The sequence below is a fragment of the Papaver somniferum genome, chromosome 5, assembly GCF_003573695.1.
Source record: "Papaver somniferum cultivar HN1 chromosome 5, ASM357369v1, whole genome shotgun sequence".
Lineage (NCBI taxonomy): Eukaryota > Viridiplantae > Streptophyta > Magnoliopsida > Ranunculales > Papaveraceae > Papaver > Papaver somniferum.
In genome coordinates, this window is record NC_039362.1 from 183,851,163 (window position 1) to 183,875,649 (window position 24,487).

The 24,487-nt window shown below is 38.5% G+C and overlaps 1 protein-coding gene across 1 annotated transcript; it reads left to right on the plus strand.

Moving 5' to 3' along the window:
* Window positions 1-421: 421 nt before the first annotated feature.
* On the plus strand, window positions 422-2,783 carry LOC113283895 (polygalacturonase-like). The gene is made up of 9 exons (XM_026533277.1): window positions 422-555; window positions 675-809; window positions 886-1,023; window positions 1,112-1,321; window positions 1,422-1,629; window positions 1,724-1,805; window positions 1,914-2,022; window positions 2,111-2,230; window positions 2,320-2,783. Exons 1-9 carry the CDS (start codon window positions 553-555, stop codon window positions 2,563-2,565), a joined length of 1,251 nt encoding a protein of 416 aa, XP_026389062.1. The 5' UTR covers window positions 422-552; the 3' UTR covers window positions 2,566-2,783.
* Window positions 2,784-24,487: the final 21,704 nt, after the last annotated feature.

Sequence of the window (24,487 nt, forward strand, 5' to 3'; positions counted from 1 at the left end):
AATATCCCTATTATTTTATAGGATGAGTAGCAAAGGACGTCAAACTTTAAAAAATAACCCTCTTTTATTTCCTTAGAAGAACCAACAAACACATCTAGAAAGTGATACTCCACCGTAATAACATCATAAATCCCGCGCGGACGGCACGGATCATACCCTAGTATGTTTCAATAATCAGTTGTGATGGTGTTAGATAAAAAATACTCAGAACAATGCTGGAGCAGACAAAAAATCCATGATGATCCAAGGATAAGCTGGGTATCGAAATCCGGTTTTGTACAAAACCCAGATTCCAAATGACAAATTCAATCATACTATACCTCTTATAGCTTAACTATTCCGAGGCATAAAAATTAACTGCAACTACTACTGTTTTTTTCTTTTAAGAAACCGTAACTACCAATGTACCATCGAAAGAATTCTAAACCATCAGTTTCCGACCCTTTTGGAGTTATTTTCTACCTACATTTCCTCTTAATCTTCTTTAAATACTTCTTTGATTTTCTCATTTTTCCTGTCAACATTAATAATCAGTGCTAACAAAAAAAAATCATGGTAAGAAGAGCTTAATTTTATATCCAGTTGCAAGATAATCTTATGATCATTTAAAGTTCACAATTTTCTTAATCATGCAAATTGATATGTCTTCCGCTTCCGCATTTGTGAATTTACAGGGAACTTTCAGCAATCTTTTCGTTTTGGGGGTTGTTATTTCAACCCATTTACACGTCGTAGCAGCGCAAGGAGTTTTCGACGTTACGGATCCGAAATATGGAGCAGTTGGTGATGGAAAAAAAGACGATACTCAGGTAAGTAATTCATCTTTTATTTTCTGATCGAAGAATTTATGATAATAATAATATAAATGATTATTTGATAATCCAGGCATTTACGAAAGCGTGGGCTGATGCATGCGCAGCAACAGCAGGGATACCAAAATTGGTTGTTCCTAAAGGAAAGACATTTTACGTTGGACCAACTTCATTTATGGGTCCTTGCAAGGCCAAAAATGTCACCTTTGAGGTATGTAAAGAATGTTTAGTAGTGCATGGGACGAGATCAATGAGCTAATTCTTCTTCTTATTATTTATTTGTTCTTTGTTTCGTCAAGCTTGGTGGAACAATTGTTGCACCCCAAAATCCCTCAGCATGGGATACTGCCAAGGGTGGTTCAGGAACATGGATCGTATTCAATGGTGTGACTGGTCTCCTAGTAAATGGAGGTGGTGTTTTTGATGGACGTGGTCAGGGATGGTGGGAGAAGTCCTGCCATCAAAATAGACATCTAAACGCACCAGGATGCACCAAGATACAACCAGCTGTAAGTACTTCCATCGTTATATATATATATCAGACAGAATTTTCAGTTTTTTTTCCCATAGAAGTTAATAATGCGCACTACACATCTCCTGGGATTGCAGGCAGTAAACTTCTGGGGGACAAACGGTGGTGCATTTAGAGACATCACGGTTACAAACAGTCCGATGTTTCACGTAACTCTCTTGAAACTAGAGGGTTTTGAAGTCTATAATGTCAAGATTAACTCCCCTGAAGATAGTCCCAATACCGATGGTATTCACACCCAGGATGTCAAACAGGTCACCATTGCTGACAGCCAGTTTAGGGGCGGTACGTACACATACATAGTTGTGGATTCTTGGGATGCATATAAAAATGTCACAAATTTTTTGTTTTCCAAAGACTTATAAACAACTTTTATCAGGTGATGACTGCGTCTCAATTGGAGACCGAAGTTCATTTGTCTATGTCCGCAACTGTCACTGCGGACCTGGACACGGAGTAAGGTTAGTATGAGTATCCAAAAAAAAATCTAGACATACGTAGTTAAGAAATTATGAAAAAACGAAATCAATAATGAGATATACGTGCGGTTGCCATATGTGCATATGCAGTATTGGAAGCTTAGGTAAGAGTGGAAAAAATGCGGACGTAGAGGAGATCCATGTTGAGAGAATTGAATTTGTCGGGACCATGTTCGGTGCTAGAATCAAGACTTACAAGGTATCCTTCATTTTTCTCAATATTTCTTTGTTGTGGCCTCTTTGATTAAAAATCTGACTTCTGTTTATAACTACTCTTGGTTCTTTAGGGTGGAAAAGGCTATTGCCGAAAGATTTCATATAAGAACAGCAATTTCACTAATGTGATGAATCCTATATTCATCGATCAATTCTACCTTGATGTAGGAGTGAGTGATACACCTAATGCGGTATGTAAAAATTCGAACGAACTGCTAGCTATTCTCTTGAGAAATTACTTTTATTCCGGTGGCATTTAATGGAATTCTTGCTTGTATAGGTGAGCGCTGTGAGTATCAGCGACGTAACTTTCGAAGGTTTAACGGGAACAACCGACGTAAAAGTACCAGCAGCTATCACTTTGAAATGTAGTGAAGCGGTTCCTTGCACCGGTATTAAAATGAACAACATCAACTTAACACCCGCAGTACCTGGGACAAAGCTTACTACTAATTGTTCTAATGCCAAAGGAGCCATTCTTGGAAAAGTTGAACCAGCCGTAACTGGTCTGATTAGTTCAGCATAAGGATGCATGTGCAGCTCAATATCGCGCATCAAAGTCTGGCTAAGAGTGTCAACAAATTAAATAATTTGGTCCAACCTTCGAGTACTTCGAAGTCTTGGTATAATTAATCATTGATCGTATTTGATTATGACAAATTAAGTTTGTCTTTCCCCTGTAATCTTCTTCGATCTCAATCAACTTTGACTGGATTTGGTTTCAAATCTTGGAAGACACATTCACATCATGCTTTCCATATTCCCCAGCAAGTATTCGCCATTCTTTCTATCCAGTTCTCCTCTAAATTAGTCAGGTCCATCAAAAACCAACTAATTATCCATTCTTTTACAGAAGTTTGTGTTGTTTCCATACTTATTCTTGCACCCGATACTGACATCCAAACAACTCTGGCAAATGAACATTCCCACAGTAAATGCTTAGTTGTTTCTGCCACTTGATGACAAAGTTTGCAGTTCTCTCCTCCATAGTACATTACTCTCGCCATTCTTTCATTAAAAGGAAGTATATCATTCACGCATTTCCACATAAATAATTTGACTCTGGGTAATGTATTCAAACTCCATAACATCTTCCAGAAGTCATAGCTGCATCATGAGGTTGATGGTTGTGTTTAACCTCAACCAACTTGTAATATGCAAACTTGACACTAAACTTCCCATTCCGTGGCAGCGTCCATATTAATCTGTCTGTGCAGGAGAAAGGTATTCTCATAGATAGAATTTGACGTGCATCTTCTTCTGATAATAGTTGGTGAATGGTATCTTTCTTCCACGACCGAGTGTCTTTAACAATTAAGTCTGAAACTGTACAATAATTGACAGCCACATCAAAGGGTGCTATTGTAGGTGGAGATTGTCTTCCCTGTGTCCAATTATCTTTCCAGGTAAGGATGTTTTTACCGTTTTCTAAGACCCAAAAACTATGTGTTTGAATGAACTGCATGACACTATAAATACTCTGCCATGCCCATGTTGAATTTTTATTTTTTTCCTCATGTAATACCGGTGTATCTGGAAAATATCTTCCTTTTAAAGCCTTTTCCCACATCTGATGTGAATTATTGCATAATCTCTAAGCTGTCTTAGCTAATAATGTTATATTGAAGCATTCCAAATATCGAAAACCTGAACCTCTAAAAGCTTTGAGACATTCTATCCTTGGACATGATGTTAAATAAAGCCCTCTTCCTTGTTGCTTCTTCCACCAAAATCTTCTCTGAACTTTCTCCATCTCCTTCATGGTTACTTTAGGTATCTTAAAGACTGACATCTGGTGAGAAGGCATTGCATTCAAGACATGTTTAACCATTATGGTTTGGCCTGACTGATTCATGAATTTTCCATCCCATTTGATGAGTCTTGTTTTCATATTTTCAACAAGATTAGAAAAAAGATGTTGATCTGCGCCTGTTGAAAAAAAAAAAGAATTCCAATGTATCTTTCATCTAGAGACATACATTTAATCTTTAATCTTCTCAATAAAATCCTGCAGTATCTTGAATGTAGATGTTTAGAGAAAAAGACGGAAAATTTTTGGAAATTAATCTGTTGGCCCGATGCTTCACTGAAACTGTTAATAAGTTGTTAACATTATGTAAATCTACCTTTGCAAAAGGAGGAAGTCATCATCGAATAATAGGTGAGTTACTTGTAGTGCATGTTTTGCAATTTTTATACGTTGTATTTTAGCATCATACTCAGCTTTGGCTAATGCTCTTGTGAAAGTTCCATAGTAAGAAGAAATAGGTATAAGAAGAGATCGGATCTCCTTGCCGTATGCCTCTTGTTGGTTTGAAAGACTTGCATGGTGCTCCATTCAATAAAACTTGTATCTCAGAAGTACTTATGCATTCATGTATCAGTGAACAGAATTTTTCGCAGAAACCAAACCTCTTCATGATTCAATCCAGAAAAATCCATTCGACACGATCAAAAGCCTTTGACATGTCAAGCTTTAAGGCCATATGTCCTTTATTGTTTTTCTTCCTTTTCATATACAGTGAATTAACTCATGTGCAAGAGTTATATTATATGTAATCTGCCTTCCCATAACGTATGCAGCTTGCACTGGTGATATCAGCTTCTCTATCAATGGCTTGAGTCTCAATGATATGATTTTGGTTATAAACTTGTATGTAGAGTTACACAAAGCTATAGGCATGTAGTCTCCTGATGCTTGTGGTAACTGAATTTTTGTAATTAAACTGAGATTTATTTTATTCATCTTCTTCAGTATTCTTCCCAAGATAAAAAAAAACTTTGAACCATTTTGATGACATCTTCTTTAACTGTACCTATTGTATCTGGAAAAAACCCGGTGGAAATCCATTTGGAACCACTGCTTTCCGCAGTTGCATACTTTGTAATGATGTGTGAAATTCAACTTCAGAGTGTATCTTGGTTAATGTTGTATTATCCTCTTCTGTGATGCAAACTGGTATCAAGTTTAGCATATCTTCATGCAGATGTGGCTGAGAATTACTCATGATGTTCTTGAAGTAAGAAGTAAGAAGTTGCTCTAGATCATATTTACCCGTACACCAGCTTCCATTTGGTTTTAACAGAGATTCAGTTTTGTTCGCTTGATCTTCTTCTATTGGATTGGACATGGAAATTCCTTGTATTTTGGTCAACTTCATGCAACATAATGTCTCTTGACTTTTGCATGTAGAAAATTTCTTCCCTTGCATGCCATTCATTTGTTTCTTTCTCCACTTTGAAAACTTCAAGCATAATATCTTCATTGGTACTACTGTTTGCTTGCTGCAGGTTTGTTAGTTTCTTCTGTAAAGACTTAAGAATATCATGTATATTAACAAATTTGTTCCTATTCCATTGAGATAAGTCTCTCCTCGTAGTATCAAGTTTCTTATCTAAACTAAACCCTGCTGAGCCACTAAAAGGTGTAGACCAAGAGATGTTGATTTGGTCAATACAAGTGGGGTCTCTCAACCAACACCCAAAAAACTTCCAGTTTCTAGAGTTCTTAGTCTCATTTGGGTAGAAGTCTAGGTATATGGCGCAATGATCAGATCCTAGAAAAGGAAACTGTTTTAGACAAGAGTCTGGGAATTGTAAATCCAGTTAGGGTTTATGAGGGCTCTATCTAATCTTGATTTAACAGGACCAGTTCCAAGTTTATTACTGGTCCAAGTGTATTGATTTCCATGAAAACAAAAGTCACTCAAACCAGTATTGTGTATCAGCTGGACTATTTTTGAGGTTTTTGATGAACTTCCAGAAGAACTGGTTCTTTCATCAGCATGCGTGGTGACATTTAAGTCTCCAATTAAGACCCAGGGGGGATCAATATTGTAATTTTCACAGACAATATTGATGAAATTCCATTGATTTTTTATTTCTTCTGGATATGGGCTACCATAGACACAAGATAAGTGTGTCATTGTGGATTTGTAGGATCGATTTTAACTAGGCAATGAATCATATTATTATCATGATAAATAAGGTCCAAGGTAAAGCCATCTTTCCAAAGTAAACATATGCCTCTGCCTATTAAGGGGACGTAAAAAAGTGTTTGGAAAGTTCAATGGCCAAGTAAGAAGCACGATTTTATCTGAGTCTATTTTTGTCTCTTGCAGAAAACCTATGTCTAGATGGAGCTTCTTATTTAGGTCACCTAAATAGTTTTTAGTTTCCTTTGATGCATATCCATTACAATTCCAAGCAACGATTTTCATGATGAAAAAATGATTTGATTTTTTAAAGAAAACAAACGAATGAAACAAAACAGAATAATCCAAAAATATATGATAGTGGTGTACCTGTGCAGTTTCATCTCCAGAATAGTTTGTAGCTTCAGCTTGCAATGTTATAGGATTGTTGTAGATCGTTCCTTGTGCTGTGATGATTTCAACACTAGTAGTCATGGCCATCTCCCTTTTATTGGGTGGATTAACATGGATATTGTGTGAGTTCATGGATGGTTCTTGGTTGAGAATAGAGTTACGCATTCTCTTCGACTGTCTTTCGACATCAGTATCATTTTCTTCCTCCGGATTCTCCAACATAAGATCTACAGTACCACGTTCACCATTGCCTTCAAAAACTTCACTTTCCTCTTTAAGAATAGCCTCATATTCAGTTTTTGTTAAGCTATCCAGATAACGCAAACAGGCTATTTCAGCACATTTTTCACCTTGATGATCTATGACAAAACATCTGTCACAAATCTTCTTAGGTTGTAGTTCCCAATGGTACCAGATCCACACATCCTACCCTTTAATAGTTTTCCACCAACCACCACGGCGTAATGGATTTTTGAGATCCACTTCTATCTTGGTTTTGATTGTATTCCCACGTCTTGGCCTGCAATTATACAGAGTTATTGAAATCTTCCTTCCTACAAAACCAATAGCCTTGTCAATAACACTGACATTTAGATGTTCAAGTTTGAGATACTTGAACTGTAAATTAAATTCCTGATGAGAAAACACATAATCTGTTACTTTAGTTCCAACGACAAATTTTTGAACATCAAATAATGCTTCACCTACGATCTAATGACCATTTCTCATAACTTCATCTCGTTCTTCTTCATTGTTTAACCTGACAAGCATAAGGTTATGACCCATCACACGTATTTTCTTATTCTTGTATTTTCTCCACAGTGAGTTGATATCTTCTTTGATGACGCTCATCTTGATTTTTTCCTTATACATGAGTTTCCCTAGCATGACAGTCGACCATGATTCAACAGCTTGATTGATGTCTGTAGAGGAACCTACAGCTCTTCTTCATCCTGGTGGAATCTCTATGGATGCATTCCTCAGTTTTCTAGAAATTTGATTGATTCCATTAGCACGAGTGTTTGAACTGGTAGCCATTTTTAGGGATTTTTTGGTGTATGAGAATGAAATGGGTTTAGAATCAGGATAGTTGATCTCAGTTAAATATTTAGAAGAGTATTGGGTATAAATATCTTGCAATACAATCTTTGGAGATGAAAAATAATTAATCGAATAAAGAATAAAATCTTTGATAAATTGATGAGAATATTGGATATGTTTTTTTTTTGGAAATGCTCATTGATATGGAAATAATACTCAATCAAGGCTGCTTGATTATAGTTTTCTCTTTTGAAAATATTTTCCCGACTGATTTTTTTTGTTATTTTTGGAAGTATTTATGCAAGGGAAATGATGGTATATGGAGTAACTATTGTGCACAGATTGTGGGTGATTACTGAAGTTTCGGCCATTACAATGCATGATTTTAGGAGGGGAAGTAGGGTTTTGAATTTTTTTTTGAATTGCATCAATTCTTGTTGGAGATGATGATGATCATGATTATCATCAGAACTGGATCTACAAAAGCTTGTACGGGTAAGAGATGACTCTATTTTACTAGTAAGTATCATCACAGCCAAGATGATGATTTGCACCAATGCTTTCCACACTACTGTTATTGCTTCAGAAGCATGCATTTTTTTTGAAACTCCACCACTGGAAACCACAAAAGATTTCTGGATGAAAACTGCACTTAAAAAAGAATTACCACTTCATAAGAGGGGATTAGATCGAGAGAGCTAAAATTGCGAAAAACAAAGAATAAAATTAAACAGAGTTCTAATCTAAAAGATAAAAAAGATCAATTAGTATCTAAAGAGATATATGATTGATTCATAAAGATGATTCTACAATATCTAATGAAGTCAATTAGAAATCATTTAAAAGATTTAAAGAAAATATTTTGTAAGAAGACATGGGTACTAGAGTTAAAGAAATACAAACATTCATAAGATGATTCCACAATATCTACTGAATCTAAACCAAGAGATTCATAACAAAACTAGATCTTAAAATAAAATTTAAAAACTAGAAATCTAATGTTAAAAAAAGTAATCGATTCATTATATGATGATTTCACAATATCTAATAAAAAAAACTTTCAAAATCAGATGCTGCATCCCGCTTTTGTTTTGATGTTTTTCTGGTGTTACTCACTTCAAATTGATAAATGTAAATATATCATATATCTTTTTTTTTAATTTCTTGTTCGGAATATTATAAATCTTGAAGTTTATAATGGCGTATTTTAGCCGTCTATGTCATGCAAAGTCTACTTGTGCATTACCATATTTTTATATCTATATCTACTATATCCGAGTTTAATCGCATCACCTTTCAGTTTCAACCAGAAGTAGCAAGTTCAACACAACAAACAGATCCATTCAAATTCAGATTCAAACTCAATACTCATAACATTCAAGATAGAATGCTATCGTCCCTACTCTTGTGTAAAGAGTTAAAGTTAAAAGAAAAAAGGTATGTGTTATACCAATGCGTAATTCATTATCTTGACTTTTTGCAAAATTAGTTTGACCAACTTTGATCGTCAGGGTAACTTTTCAGATGAAACTCACTATAAGGTAATGGTATATGACTCTCATGAGTCAGATGACTTACTAATCCATGTTTAAATCATTGTCCATGCACCAAAAGTATTTTTTTTTATTTTTTTATTTTTGTGCTCGATATGCACCAAACAATCCTGGGAATTAAATTTTAATGTTCAGGAAGCAACGATGGAGCTGAGCAAAATATGGAAAACGAAACCAAATTTTTTTTAATTATCAACCGGATCCCAAAATATATTAGAATATATTTTCACATGATTCTGATAAACTTTATTTTTACTGTCTGTGCACTATGATTTTTGCACCTCATATTATCTTGAATTATCTTACTCTTAAAACTTGGATCCATGTAGCATTTGGTTTTGTAACTAACCTCGAAGATAAATTTGTCAACATTGCTAAATTAAAGATACGAGGATTTTTAAGACCAAGACCTCTAAGCCTCTTAAGGTAATAGAACGATGTCCAAGATTTATAAAAATTACCTTTTGAATTATGATTGTTTCACCAGTCTTGTAGCTGAATTTGATTCAAGAAGCTAATTGTAGACTGAGACATAAGAAAATAATTAATATGAAAGTTTGTTATATATTTGATAACATATTGTACTTGAGTTGATTTCCCCGTCTGATTGAAAAAATTTCCTAGCTAGCCTTGTGATTTGATCAGTGTAGTCAAAATCGCTCTCCAAAGCGATTACTCACCGAGTAATCGCAACAGGCTATATGACCGAGGGGATTTCCTATTCCAAACCATTTCCTATTTTTAGCGATTAAGGCGAACGATTTGGACCGATTTTTGAGCAAAACGAGTTAACGATTATTCTGAGTTGGCTTTGCATGCACTGCAATCAGAAAATAAAAATTTCGTAACCCCTCAGATGGAAGTTATCAAATAGGCAAACTTGTATGTCCCAAAATGTTCAATTGAGGAACACTCTGGTAATAGGAGAAAACTTCATACTGCTGCAATAAACCATGCCATTCAGACATGGAAAGAACCAAATGGGTGCTCTAACTTGATTCACAAGTTACTCTCACAACAAATGTAGTCCCCAAGGAAGTCTAGCAAGAAGAAGAAGAATAAGAAGAATGACCCTAATTTGGAGGCTTGTAAGAGGAAACTTGGATATGGAATTTAATCAGCAGCCATACGTATCCTATCCTATAATGGTATTGCACCACCACATCTACAGCAGAAACACCCATATGTACCCCCTCCATCCATTCCAGCATAGGATATCTCAGTCCCAGCATTAACTGTCGATGCCACTGTTGTTCTCAATGCACTGAAAAGTTTCCCTAAAGGTACCTCTTGAATGCGATGAGTGGTGCAGCTGCTGCAGTGGCTGATGAACTACTGCAATCTGTTACAGGGGTGGTTAACCTATGGCTAGCAGGTATGTGTCCACGCATTCTTGGTGAGTTTGTCGCAAGCGCACCTTTAACCCCCTTTCTTAAACCTGGTGGTGGAATTATACCCATTGTCATGGGCACAATTTGGAGAAGTTTGTGCTCCAAGTTGGTCGCTACTGCTATCTCTAAATACATGACATCATACTTAGGCACCTATCAGTTTGGAGTCGGCATACCATGTGGTGGCGAAGGAATAATACGAAGGCATAAAATGCTATTAGAGATGAAAGGTGGTGGAAATACCATGACTATGTTTCTCATAGACTTCTCGAGCGTATCTAATATAGTTGACAGATCTACGCTTAATTATCAGGGCAGCTAGAGCTCATTTCCCATGTATTTCTCGTTGGATTGAGTTTTGCTATTTAAAATCAGCTCGAGTCTATTACAATGAATCAACTCTTTCATATGCCCAAGGGGTACAATAGGGTGACCCACTTGGTCCCCTATTATTTTCCTTGGATTTATATCCTATCACGGAGAGAATTACAGCTGAGTGGTCTTTGGACCTGCACGCATGGTACTTAGATGACGGGACGATTGTGGGCGACACACTGGAGGTTGCAAAAGCTCTTAAAATTATTCAATAGGATGGTCCACGAAGGGGTCTGCATTGGAATGTCACCAAAACTGAAATATTTTGGCCTCCCTTTGCCTTTAGAAGAGACACAAAAGACATCTTCCCTGCTGAGATCGGTAAGCCAGCTATGTGACCCACGGAGTGAGTTATTTCTTTTACGGAATTGCAGCGGGGTTTCCAGGTTTTACTTCATACTCCGTACCACAAACCCTCTTGCTATTCGCGATGCTGCCTCATACTATGATCATCACCTCATGCAGTATTTGCGGAACATTATTGTGGGTAATGGCGCAGGGTTTGGTTTACTACAACAACGCCTGGCCACATTACCAATTAAGTATGGCGTCCTAGGTATTTACACCATGACAGAAACAGGGCATTACTGCTTCATGTGCTCAGACTCAGCACCTACAAACCTCGATCCTAATGTAGTCTTCAACACTAGACTCTAGCCACAGATTTCAACACACTTTGCAGTCTTTCACTCAGAAGTGTGGGCTTTCTACCTCTACTTTCGACATTAATGCTGCTGCTTATGAAGAAACGGGCAGTCATTTACTTTGGTACATGTTGTTAAAGAGAAAGTACTGCCCACCAACTTCCCTTTAACACATCGTGATATGTTTTTGTGGAATAACAACCGAATTGCACATGCTATGGACTTCCTTAAGGTCATTCCCATTTAAGGCCTCAACCAATCTATAGGGCCTAGACATTTACGTTCAGTGCTAATGTACCAACTTGGTATACCTTTTTTCAATAAAGACGACGTGTGTTCATGCTGTCAAAGAACTATGGATGTCTTTGGAGACCATGAAATCCATTTTTCCGAGGAGGTTGGGCAAAAATTCAGGCATGACATGGTGAAAGATGTTATCGCAGAAATTTTCTATAAAGCCGGAGTGGTGGATAGGAAGGAAGTCTTATTAGGATTTTCATCTAATAACGAAAACGCCCTTCGACCTGCAGATCTTCTTGTTTAGAACTGGATGGACGGTAAGGTTGCGTGTCACCCTTCACAAGTGCTACCGCTCACACCTTTACACCAGGGCGAACTACTTCTGTAGCTGTCACTCGGAAAAGCAACAAATACATGGGGACATGCACAGTTCATGGCTATGGCTTTAGTGTTTTGGCATTCACTACTCTAGGTGAGCTAGGTGAATAATGATTTCTTTCTTGAAGAGGTTACGAAACTGCCTTGTTAGTCGAGATGCTAACTACAAGTTTGGTAATTCTCTTTTTCATAGACTTGATACCGTGATTAAAAAAGGCATATGAGCCAGATTTTTGCTAGGCTGCCTGTTGCCGATGTGTAAAAGGCCTTATTTGCTTGTTCTTTTAAAATGCATGTATTGGCTCTCCTTTTATATAACAATATTACACACTTAATTACATGATATTATTAAAATAATTTTAATGAGGTACAAATCATAACCTATGAGCAACAATATACAAGTCTCTAATAAATGGATTTCGAGTATTAGCCCGAGTTTTGGCGATTTCCAAGTCCGAACTTATTGCTCCTCGCTCCAAGCTACTCAACCGAGTAGAACCGAGGAAGGATTTATACTACTTTGGATTGAATTTCATCTTGTAAATAATACTTGTAAAACATTGCGACTTATTTGTAGCGCCCCCTAAGCTAGCAGCTGACTAATCCAAGAGATTATCTAAATAAAGAGGCACTACGAATCTAATTCAAATACTTAAACATTCAATTAAGAAATCTGCTACAAAACTTATCCAAAAACTAACCCTGCTCAGAATATATACATGAACTTCTCTCAAATGATACATAGACAATAGTCAATTGGTTTACAGATATATTAAACAACATAATAAACATAGCACAAGTTAACTAATTAACGGAGTCAACACTTGTGGCTTTCGCTGCGCAACTCTGATCTGTCTCTGAAAACTGAAAGTGGGAATAATTAACATTTAACTTCTAAGTAATCATAAACAAGTAAGAAAAACAATATTGTTCTTCCCAGACATTAAATAGTTAACAAGTCACTAAGGCACACAAACACGAATATGGACAATCTCTTTCTTCAAACAATGTATACTATGGTTGTGTAATTCCGAACTCGCAAATCCACACCTAATCGTAAATATGGATGTCGACAATTCCGAACTCGCAAACTGTCGACCAATATATCATAAAATCTCTAGGTATAAATGTCAAAGAGCATATCCTCACAGAAGTAAACAAACATGTATATGGACAAACTCCTTCTTCAAACAATGTATACTATGGTTGTGCAATTCCGAACTCGCAAATCCACACCTAATCGTAAATATGGATGTCGACAATTCCGAACTCGCAAACTGTTGACCAATATATCATAAAAGCTCTAGGTATAAATGTGAAGGAGCGTATCCTATATACCACACGTGGAAATTCTTATTTTCCATAACATTTCATATTGACCACAACACATTACAGGTCCTTTCCAAACCATGGAAAGATTAACAGAATCAACACAATTATCGTAAAACAAGTTAAACAATGCATAGAGCGCACAAACAGAAATACGTGAGTTTGTTAAACGTAAAATTTTGTAAAGGAAAACAATAATGGTTACCAAAGAGTCAAATGTATTCCCACCTCTTTTGATGACAAGCCACGCCTACCTCGAGATCCACGATCTGCTGGTTCATCCTTTGAATCGGTCGTTGTTAATATAGACTAACTGTTAATCACACAAGAAGTCTAAGAAACTAGCCAAAATGGCTCACACAAGAATCATACAATTCTATTTAATGGTTCTAAGCCCATTAAGATATCTTATTCTCTATCTTTAACATAACTAAGGGTTTACTATTCCAATTAGATTGATTCTAGAATCCGTAGCTAAGTCTTATGGATATCTACAACTTTGTAGAAGAAACCAAAGGCTAAATCAGACCATAAGGGTTCAATATATCAAAATGGGAACATTAAACCTAAACCCAAGTCCAACTAAACAAGCCCATTACACAAGGCCTGGTCCACTAGGGTCAACTAACGGTCTCTAACAGTCAATGGAGTCAACCAACAGTCAATGTCAGGTCAAAGTCCAGGGTCAGTGGTCAAACAAGTCAAACAAAAATCGGTCAACTGAGTCAATTCGGGTCTAGACAGTGAACTCGGTGAGTCTAACCGATTCAACTCAGTCAGATACTGAGTCAGGTAAGTCAACTAGACTGACTGGAATAGCTAACAAGCCTAAACTCAAATTACAGACTTCATGTCAAATCTACTTCAAAAACATTTCATTTCTATCAAACTTAAGAATTCATAAAAGATTAAAAGTTCAGTTTACCTGAAATGTAGCCGCAGTCGCAAGATTTAATTGAATCACTGACTATAATTCTATATCTACTATTTCCAAATCATTATAGCTTCAACACTCCTAAGTTGCCACAGTAACAATCAAAATTTTCACTTCTTTCACAAAACATACAACATTCTCCAACTCCTTCGCCTAACCTCAACAAGCACTACTATCGAACTCGGCTACAAAAACTTCATAATCACAATCTTCATAGCTGCAACAACACTCAACATCAAACACACACAACTGATTCGATCATAGTATCATTACTACTAGTAACTCCAGTTCTGCAACTCAAATACACTGACAAAGGAAAGCTCTATTCATTCCTATCTCTACAACTCTTCAATCCATTACACCACTATTGGCAACAACAATTGAACTCTTATTCTTTATGATAACCAACTTCAACCTCCACCGAATTCAAGCAACCATTGTTCCCAACATCTATTCCCTGTAACTCAACAGAAAACCTTCATTGCCAGCATCATAACTCAATCTCCAGCACTACCACTACAATCTCATATATTTCCTGAATTTCATTTTCACCAATCTCAGACACAAATAATAGACATGATAAAATAACCCCAGCCATCTTGTTTATCATAGCTGCATCCAACAAATCATCTCACTAACACCAATTTCTCAAGGCTCCAATAACTGCAACTCCAGCTAGCCCTGCACTTGTGAATACAACACTAACAGTCTCATTTCTAAAGCCCTGTTACTCATAAACCACCATCACCAGCAAATCCAACTGTGCAAACAACACCACCATCCCTATATACCACTTCAACACCAAGCACATTGTTTCTCATCCATTTTTGCACCACCAGTTCAATACCGCTAACAAAACTACAATAACTTGCCACAGTCCAACATATCTGCAACCCCAACAACAGTAACTCAATCAATGCCCCTGCGACATTTATACAATTCAATTTACAATTCTTATAGAACCTACAACACAACACCACATCTCATTCCACATAGTTCACCTTCCTCGCCTATAACTCATGTCAACCATAGCCCTGAACTACATCTATATCTCCATCACATCCCCATCACAACTAACTAAACTTTGAGTTCATTAATAATCACACAACTTCAAAATAGAACCCAAATAACTTTAGTAGAATCAGTAAGACGAACAATTACCTCAGATTAATTCTCCATGGGCAACTAAGGTCGAATTTTTCCTTCCATTGCCTCAATTGAACAATCATCCCAACTACAAACACCCAATAATCTTCAACACCTGATGAGTGCCAAATATTGTATATATTTATCCCTTTTTGTTGGCATTTAACTCATCTTTTATGCATTAATTCTACATTTTATCCCATATTCTGTATTTTCATTGTTTTCAAGAATAAATATTTTTCTTACTTAATTTTGCATTTTTTAGGTAGTAAATAAAGATTGGATGAGTTGCGGAGCAAAAAGAGCAGAAAAGTGGTGAAAAGCTGGGAGAAATTACGCAAGGAAGCCGCAAAGAATGGAGCGCACGTCCAAGAAGCTGGAAATGGGCTCAAGAAGAAGAAAGTTGTTCTTAAAGAAGAAGTGGGCTCAAGGTTTTCCAAGCCCAAACTCATCTCCCAAACCCATATTCTATACCCAAAAGCCTAAAACCCAAATCCATACCCGCTTGCGTCTTCAGCCGTCAGATCAGTTCTCAGAAGCATCCGACGGTCGCTCCCTTGCTGTGCATCGAAGTTTGATATCTCCGCCTAACACTACAACACCTAACTCCATCCGGCGTCGTTGATTTTGTTGTATTATATAATCCAGCGGTCGCTACAAGCTTCACTTCATCTCACCGTCCGATTGATCTTTCATCTCCCTACCCCACGGCTCAGCGTCGCAGATCATCAAAAATCGATGCACTCGCCTCACACCCAAGTGCCGAACACCCTAGACCTCAAACAAAGGCACCCTTCCCCTTTCTCCATCGAACCCATCTCCTCCATCACCCCCCTCTGCAGAACCACCATACTCCGTACCACCACCATGTCCGTCTCCATCACCACCACCTCACCCCAAATCACTCCACTATTTTCTCCCCAACTCTACTCTACCTAAGCCCATCATCACCATCACGTACCATCTCTTTAGCATCACTAATTTCTCCAATTTCTCATCTCTCTGCTCACTGAAACCCTAGGTGAGAAATTGGGGATATAAGTGATGATTAAAGCAACAATTGGAGCATGAGAGGAACGAGAAGAAGCAGGAGAAGAGTGGGTCGACGAGATGGAGCGAGTATCTCATCAACAGTAGGTAAATCAATTTCACCAAACCCTAGTTCTACTGATTTTGGGGGAAAATTGGGGGAAAACCCTAAATGGGTAATTGGGTATAAATTGGTGTTGTATTGGAGTGTGTGAAAAACACTGTGTATCTCTCTGGACTAGCCAGTAGAGAATTAGAACAATTTTAATTTTGCAATTCCAATTCCTGATTTTTGTATAACTGTTGACAGTTGAAAATTGCATATGTTTTTAGTTATCTGATATGTTGTTAATTGTGTATGAATCATCTGTCTTCATGTATGTTTGTTGCCATATCATGTTTAGCATGAGCTAAACAGCATCAGGCCAAGGCTCAGCTGAAGCCTTGTGCACTGTCATGTGACTAGAAGCTAGGATAGTTCTCCTGTTGCTATGTTTTGATTGAGCAAATGGGAGATACCAATGCTCATAGAGCCTGTGATTGGCTGTACTGTCAAAAGACAGCCAATGCTAGGGGCAAACTAGTGAGCAATTTAGTATTCTTCTATTTCTAGATGTATGCTTAGGAACAAACACAACCTAGAAACATGTCATTTGATTAGGACACAAGGTGGATCCTAAGCCTTGGCTTAACCACCAATCCCTTCTCAGTAACTTGCTTTTTCAGTCCTGTGTGCTTTCAATTCAGTTAATTTTCTTGCCTTTCTTTTCTTGCACTTTGAAGCTTTTTGTGCACTGAAGTCAGTGCACAATCCTCACCTTGCCCTTGGCTTCCAAGCCTTGGTTCTTTGCTGCTTTACCTAGCTGTTTCCTTTGCTTTACCTTGCATCCTTGGTTCATACCATTTACCTGCCCTTAGTTCACTACACACCTTAGCTAGGAAGACTTCTTGTATGCTCCTCTCCCTGTGGACAAACCCCTACTCACCCTTTTATTACAAATCTTGGCCTTGTATACTTGCAAGTGTTTTGTGTGCTTCTCATTTTCACAACAAGTTTTTGGCGCCGCTGCCGGGGAGCGGGCTGCCATATTTTTGAAGGTTTCATAGCTGTTGTGGCCTTGTTGTGCTTGCATAGTTGTGTGTGTTCATTGCTATCTTGTTCACTTGCTAACTGCTGCTGGAGCTGTGCATTATTTGTTGTTGCTGCCAAGCCTGCTGCAAAGCCTGCTGCAAAGCCTGCTGCTGCTGTTGCTGCTGCTGCTGGTGCCTTCTCTGCCAAGCTGTGCTGCTGCTGTTGCTGCTGCCAAGTCTGCTGCTGCTGCTGCTGTTGTTGCTGTTGCTGCTGCCAAGCCAACTGTTGCTGCCAAGCTGCTGCTGCTGCTGTTGTTGCTGCCAAGCCTGCTGGGCTGCCAACTGAAGCTGTCAACTGGGCTTGTGCAACCTCTGTTGCTGGGCTCTGATCCAACCTTTGTTGCTGGGCTTTAACCAACTGAGCTGGGCTCAGTAACCTCAATTTCTCTGGGCTTGCAACTTCTTCTGCTGGGCTTGCAACTTCTGCTCTTGGGCTTCGCTGTTGCTGCTGGGCTTGGACGTGAGCTTAGGACGATCCTAAAGCCCAACTGGGCTGTGCAACTAAAAGGGGACTAAAAGCCTATTTTTGGGCCTCCCTCCAAAAAACAAGTAAGCCTAACCCATGAGTTAACCCACTTGGGCCTCATTTAAATTCAAATTTGGGCTTGTAATAATTAATTTAATTATTTATTTGGGATTGTAATAATTTTTATTTTTTCTTTTTCTTTTTTTTTTATTTGGGACTGTAATTTTTTTTTGTTTTCTTTTATTTTTCTTTTATTTTTCTTTTTTCTTTTATGGGCTTGTTTAATTATTATTATTATTGTTTTTATTTTCTTTTATGAGTTGTGCTAATTTATGCTAGGTTTAGTTCAAAATTTTTTTCCAAAGCCCAATTTTTAAACCAAAAACAAAACCCTTCTTCCAAAACCCATTCAAAACCAAATCTTCATAACCCTTGTGGGCCAAATGTTTCCGATTGCTCTGTCTGACCAACATGTTAGTTAAGGTACCTACTAGGACATGATTGTGACCTACAGAGACCAGACAAACAGACTTGTTAGAATTAACCCAGACGAACCTATCGAAATTCTAAGTTCTGAGGGAGACAGTCCAGATCAACCAGAAACAATGGGAGAACCCCGTACCCTCAAGGATTATATGTACCCAACTAGAGCCAGTCAACCTTCTTGTATTGTGCTACCCGAGGCTAATGGCCATTATGAGCTGAAATCAAGCACAATACAGATGCTTCCTATTTTTAGAGGTGTTGAGAATGAAAACCCGTACCACCACGTGAGAGAATTCGAGGAAATTTGTGGAACTCTGCGTTTCACTCAAATGACCGACGAAACCCTGAAGTTAAGGCTTTTTCCTTTCTCCCTGAAAGATAAGGCAAAGGCCTGGCTCTATGCTTTACAGCCTCAATCCATCATGACATGGGATGACCTCATAAAGGAGTTTTTCAAAAAGTTTTTCCCGAACCACAAGACTGCGACAATTCGTCAAAGTCTGAATAGCTTTGTGCAATTAGAAGGTGAGACCTTAGCTAGATACCTGGAGAGATTCAATGAATTATTGCTCCAATGTCCCCATCATGGTTTTGAAAAATGGAGACTTGTGCAAATTTTGTATGAAGGTCTAGATGTGTCCACCCGAACAACGGTTGAGTCGATGTGTAATGGTCTATTCGTAGATAAAACTGCTGACGCGTCTTGGGACTTCTTGATTGAAGTAGCTGAAAAGACGCAACAGTGGGAATCCATCCGTGAAACCAGAAAGACTACATCCGAAGCAAAGGCTTTTAGGATTGAAGCGGATTTTGAGGGAGAGCAAACATGGCATCAATAGTTAGGAGATTAGAAGAGTTAGAACTACATAAAAATTCAAAACCTTCCACCACTACTCTCCGAGAACATGTCGCTTCGTCTGTTTGTGCTGCTTGTAACGACCCCAACCATCAATTCCAAAATTGTCCAGATTTGCTTGCAGTCCAGGAGTCTAGGCTTGAACAGGCACATGCCATGTTTCAAAAACCAGAGCATAACCCTTATTCACAGACCTACAATCCAGGATGGAGAAACCACCCTAACTTTTCATGGTCAAAAGGACCCACTCAAGGAGGACCATCTCAACCCAATCAGAGCTATCAAAACAATCAGGGATATCAGAACAATCAAGGTTATCAACACCCGAGAAACCCTCAACAACAATCAAACTCTCAACAACAATCATATCCTCAACACAATACCGACAAGAGATTATCCACCCTAGAGGAAATGTTCCAGAGTTTGATGCAAAGTCAGAAAAATCTAGATCAAAAGATGGATCAAATGTGAGAGAGAAAAGGGTAAACTTCCGAGCCAACCCCAACAAAATCCAAAGAGGATATTTCAAACAGGCACAACATCCTGCACTGAAACCTCACCTGATCAAATCCATGCCATTACCACCCTCCGAAGTGGTAAAGTCATCGAGAACAACGTGGGCGAACCTAATGAATCTGATACAAATTCCACGCTGTCTCCACAACCCCAGAAAACCAAAGAATCTGAGCAAGTTGGAAAATCTGACAATTCTACTGCTGTGAATGTCCCTTTGCCAACTCATCTTCCTGTTGCCCCATTTCCTCAAAGATTGATCTATCAACAGAAAAGTACCCATTACAATGAGATGTTAGATCTGTTCAAGAGAGTCAACATCAACATTCCTTTTCTTGAAGCAATCAAGCAAATCCCTGCTTATGCCAAATTCCTCAAAGACTTGTGTACTCAAAAGCGCAAGCTCAATGTGCAAAAACGTGCTTTCTTAGCTGAGCAGGTGTTCCATCATTCTGAACAAAACTCCACCCAAGTTTAGGGATCCAGGATGTCCAACAATTTCTTGCACTATAGGAGAACACACGGTCAATAAAGCGTTATTAGACCTAGGTGCAAGTGTTAACCTACTGCCATATTCTGTTTATGAGCAGTTAGGTCTTGGGGAGTTGAAACCAACATCTATCACTCTACAACTGGCAGACCGATCTGTCAAGATTCCTCGTGGAGTGGTCGAAGATGTTTTGATCAAGGTTGACAAATTCTATTTTCCCGTAGACTTCATTGTCTTAGACACTCAACCTGTACAAAACCCAGACTGTCACATTCCTGTCATCTTAGGACGTCCTTTCTTGGCTACGTCCAACGCGATCATCAACTGTCGGAATGGAGTGTTAAAACTGTCTTTTGGTAACATGACGGTAGAATTGAATGTGTTCGATATTAGTCAACAACCTGTGAATCTTGATGATGATGATGTGCATGAAGTTAATATGATTGAAGGATTAATGCAAGATTCGTTGACTAACATTCTATCCGTCGACCCCTTTCAAGCATGTATGGAGAACTTTAACCCTGATTCCTATGATGATGCATACTGTAGTGACGTCCTATCTCTGCTCGAATCTGTACCTCAAATGGACGTCACTGAAAGGAAATATGAAGTGGAACCACCCCTACTCTCTGATTCCAAGCTTATTCCATCCATTGTTGAGCCACCCAAGCTTGAATTGAAAACGTTGCCTAGTACGTTGAAGTACGCATTCCTAGGTTCTTCTGATACTTTACCTGTCATTATTTCATCATGTTTAGACACGGAACAGGAAAGTAAGCTTTTAGAAGTACTTAAGGAACACAAAGAGGCCTTAGGATGGACCATCTCAGATCTCAAAGGAATTAGTCCCACCATTTGCATGCACCACATTAACCTTGAAGAGAATGCCAAACCATCGAGGGAAATGCAAAGGAGACTTAATCCTAACATGAGAGATGTAGTCAAAGGAGAGATCCTGAAACTACTTGATGCGGGTATCATATACCCAATTCCCGATAGCAAATGGGTTAGTCCCATTCAAGTTGTGCCTAAGAAGTCAGGCATTACTGTAGTTCAGAACGACAAGAATGAATTAGTCCCTACTCGTACAACCACAGGATGGCGAGTATGCATCGACTACAGGAAGTTGAACACAGTAACAAGGAAGGATCACTTCCCGCTCCCTTTCATTGACCAAATGCTAGAACGTGTGTCTGGACACAGTCACTACTGTTTTCTAGATGGCTTTTCCGGTTATAACCAAATTCACATTGCTCCGGAAGATCAGGAAAAAACTACATTCACGTGTCCATTTGGGACGTTTGCTTATAGACGTATGCCCTTCGGGTTGTGTAATGCACCTGCTACTTTTCAGCGTTGCATGATGAGCATTTTTTCTGACATGATAGATAGTTTTCTCGAGATCTTTATGGATGATTTCTCTGTTTTTGGTTCCTCGTTTGACGAATGTTTGAAGCATCTTGCCCTCGTGATATCCAGATGTAAAGAAAAGAACCTTGTTCTAAATTGGGAAAAATGCCATTTTATGGTGAATTCAGGAATAGTTCTAGGACACATCATCTCAGAAAAGGAATTGAAGTGGATAAAGCTAAAGTTGACCTCATTCAACATCTACCACAACCTTGCTCTGTGAAGGAGATCAGATCATTTCTAGGTCATGCTGGTTTTTACCGGCGATTCATCAAAGATTTCAGCAAAATCTCCAGACCTCTGTGCAGTCTTCTCTCCAAAGATGTTGCCTTCAATTTCGATGCTGCTTGTGTGAAGGCATGGGAGGAATTAAAAACCCTTCTCACCACCGCTCCTATAGTCCGACCACCCGATTGGAAGCTTCCGTTCGAACTTATGTGTGATGCCTCTGATTATGCTGTTGGTGCTGTTTTAGGACAGCGAGTTGATAGACTACCATATGTGATATACTATGCTAGCAAAACCCTTAATGATGCCCAACTCAATTATTCAACTACCGAGAAGGAATTGCTTGCCGTCGTTTTCGCATTAGACAAGTTTAGATCTTATCTGATAGGGTCTAAGATCATCATATACACAGACCATGCGGCTTTGAAGTATCTTCTTTCCAAGAAGGATGCTAAAGCTCGCCTTATTCGATGGATACTCTTATTACAGGAATTCGATCTCGAAATCCGTGATAAGAAAGGTTGTGAGAATGTGGTTGCTGATCATTTGTCTAGATTAACTTTAGAGTCTATTGATGAATCTGAGCTGATTAGAGAATCATTCCCAGATGAACAGCTGATGTCTATCTCAGACCTTCCTTGGTTTGCTGATATTGTTAACTACCTCGCTACAGGTAGGATGCCCTCACGTTGGTCGAGACAAGACCGCTCTAAATTCCTGGCTGAAGTCAAACATTTCCTTTGGGATGACCCATATTTGTTTAAGTACTGCCAGACCAAATCATTAGGAGATGTGTCCCCAACACTGAACAGAAAGATGTGATATCTTTCTGTCATGACCAAGCATGTGGAGGCCATTTCAGTGCCAAGAAAACCGCTGCAAAGATCTTGCAGTGTGGATTCTATTGGCCATCATTGTTCAAGGATTGCCATGATTATTGTGTTGCTTGTGAACGCTGTCAAAAGCTAGGAAGCATTTCGAGGAGAAACATGATGCCATTGAACCCCATTTTGATTGTGGAGATTTTTGATGTTTGGGGGATAGACTTCATGGGTCCATTTCCCATGTCTGACAGCAAGTTGTACATCCTAGTCGCAGTTGATTACGTTTCTAAGTGGGTAGAAGCCATAGCAACCAGAACAAATGACCACAAGGTGGTACTTTCATTTCTAAAGGAGAACATATTTTCACGTTTTGGTACCCCTAGAGCTATCATCAGTGACGGCGGTTCACATTTTCGTAACAAGTACTTTGAGTCTTTAGTACGCAAGTATGGCATAACTCACAAGGTTGCTACTCCGTACCACCCTCAGACTAGTGGACAAGTGGAAGTGTCTAATAGGGAAATTAAGCACATTCTGGAGAAGACGGTCAACCCGTCCAGGAAAGATTGGTCATTGAGATTGAATGATGCTTTGTGGGCCTATAGAACAGCTTATAAGACACCAATTGGCATGTCCCCCTATCGTCTAGTGTATGGAAAGCCGTGCCATCTACCTGTGGAATTAGAACATCGTGCCTACTGGGCAATCAAAGAGCTGAACTTTCTCTGGACGAAGCTGGAATTCAACGGAAACTTCAACTCAACGAGTTGGAAGAATTGAGAAATGAGGCTTATGACAGTGCCAAGCTGTACAAGCAAAGATGAAGATGTTTCATGACAAGCGTATTCTGCGCAAATCCTTCACTCCTGGTCAGAAAGTCTTGCTGTATGACTCCCGATTACATCTTTTTCCAGGAAAACTGCGTTCCAGATGGAAGGGTCCGTACCTAGTACGCACAGTTTTTCCTCATGGAGCTGTAGAGCTGGAGGATGTCTCCAACAAGAACGTTTTCAAAGTCAACGGGCAGAGATTAAAGCCATTCCTTGAGCCATTTCCACCCGACATTGAAACAACCAACCTGGAGGACCCAGTCTATGTGGACTAAACTGGTCCACTCTTTCCCTAAATAACCAAAAGTTTTCCAAATCTTTCCCTAAAAACCAAAATTTTTCGTTTTCCCATCAAAACCAAATGTTCCCAACAAAACCAAATTTTTTCCAAAAAGTCCAATCCCATTAAAAACCAAATTTTCTTGTAGATAATGTGTTAGTTAAATTTCCTTTTGTGTATATTTTGTGCTCATCCATTGTGACTCCTAATATGATGGATTTTTGCCTTGAATAACGGAGTTTTAATCGAGCTGCCGCCGTACAATCGGGTATTCTCTCTCCTTTTACTCTACTCAGCATGTTCCTCTTCATATATTGTTTTATAATTCTTTCCATATTTTGAAACATTGAGGACAATGTTTAGTTTAGGTTTGGGGGTATAGAGTAGATACCATGATAATTTGCCATAATTGAAAACGAACTCCTTCTTCTTTTTGAAAAAATTGAAAAATTCCAAAAAAATTAAAAAATCAAAATTCAAAAAATTAAAAAAAATGAAAAATCATAAAAATGGAGCTCATTTACCTTGAAATGTTGACTCTTGTGC

Excerpts from the sequence above, each read along its gene's own strand:
- LOC113283895 (XM_026533277.1), top strand. Across the intron at positions 1,024-1,111 it reads CCAAAAATGTCACCTTTGAG|CTTGGTGGAACAATTGTTGC; the intron begins GTATGTAAAGAA and ends TGTTTCGTCAAG. Across the intron at positions 1,322-1,421 it reads GCACCAAGATACAACCAGCT|GCAGTAAACTTCTGGGGGAC; the intron begins GTAAGTACTTCC and ends CTGGGATTGCAG.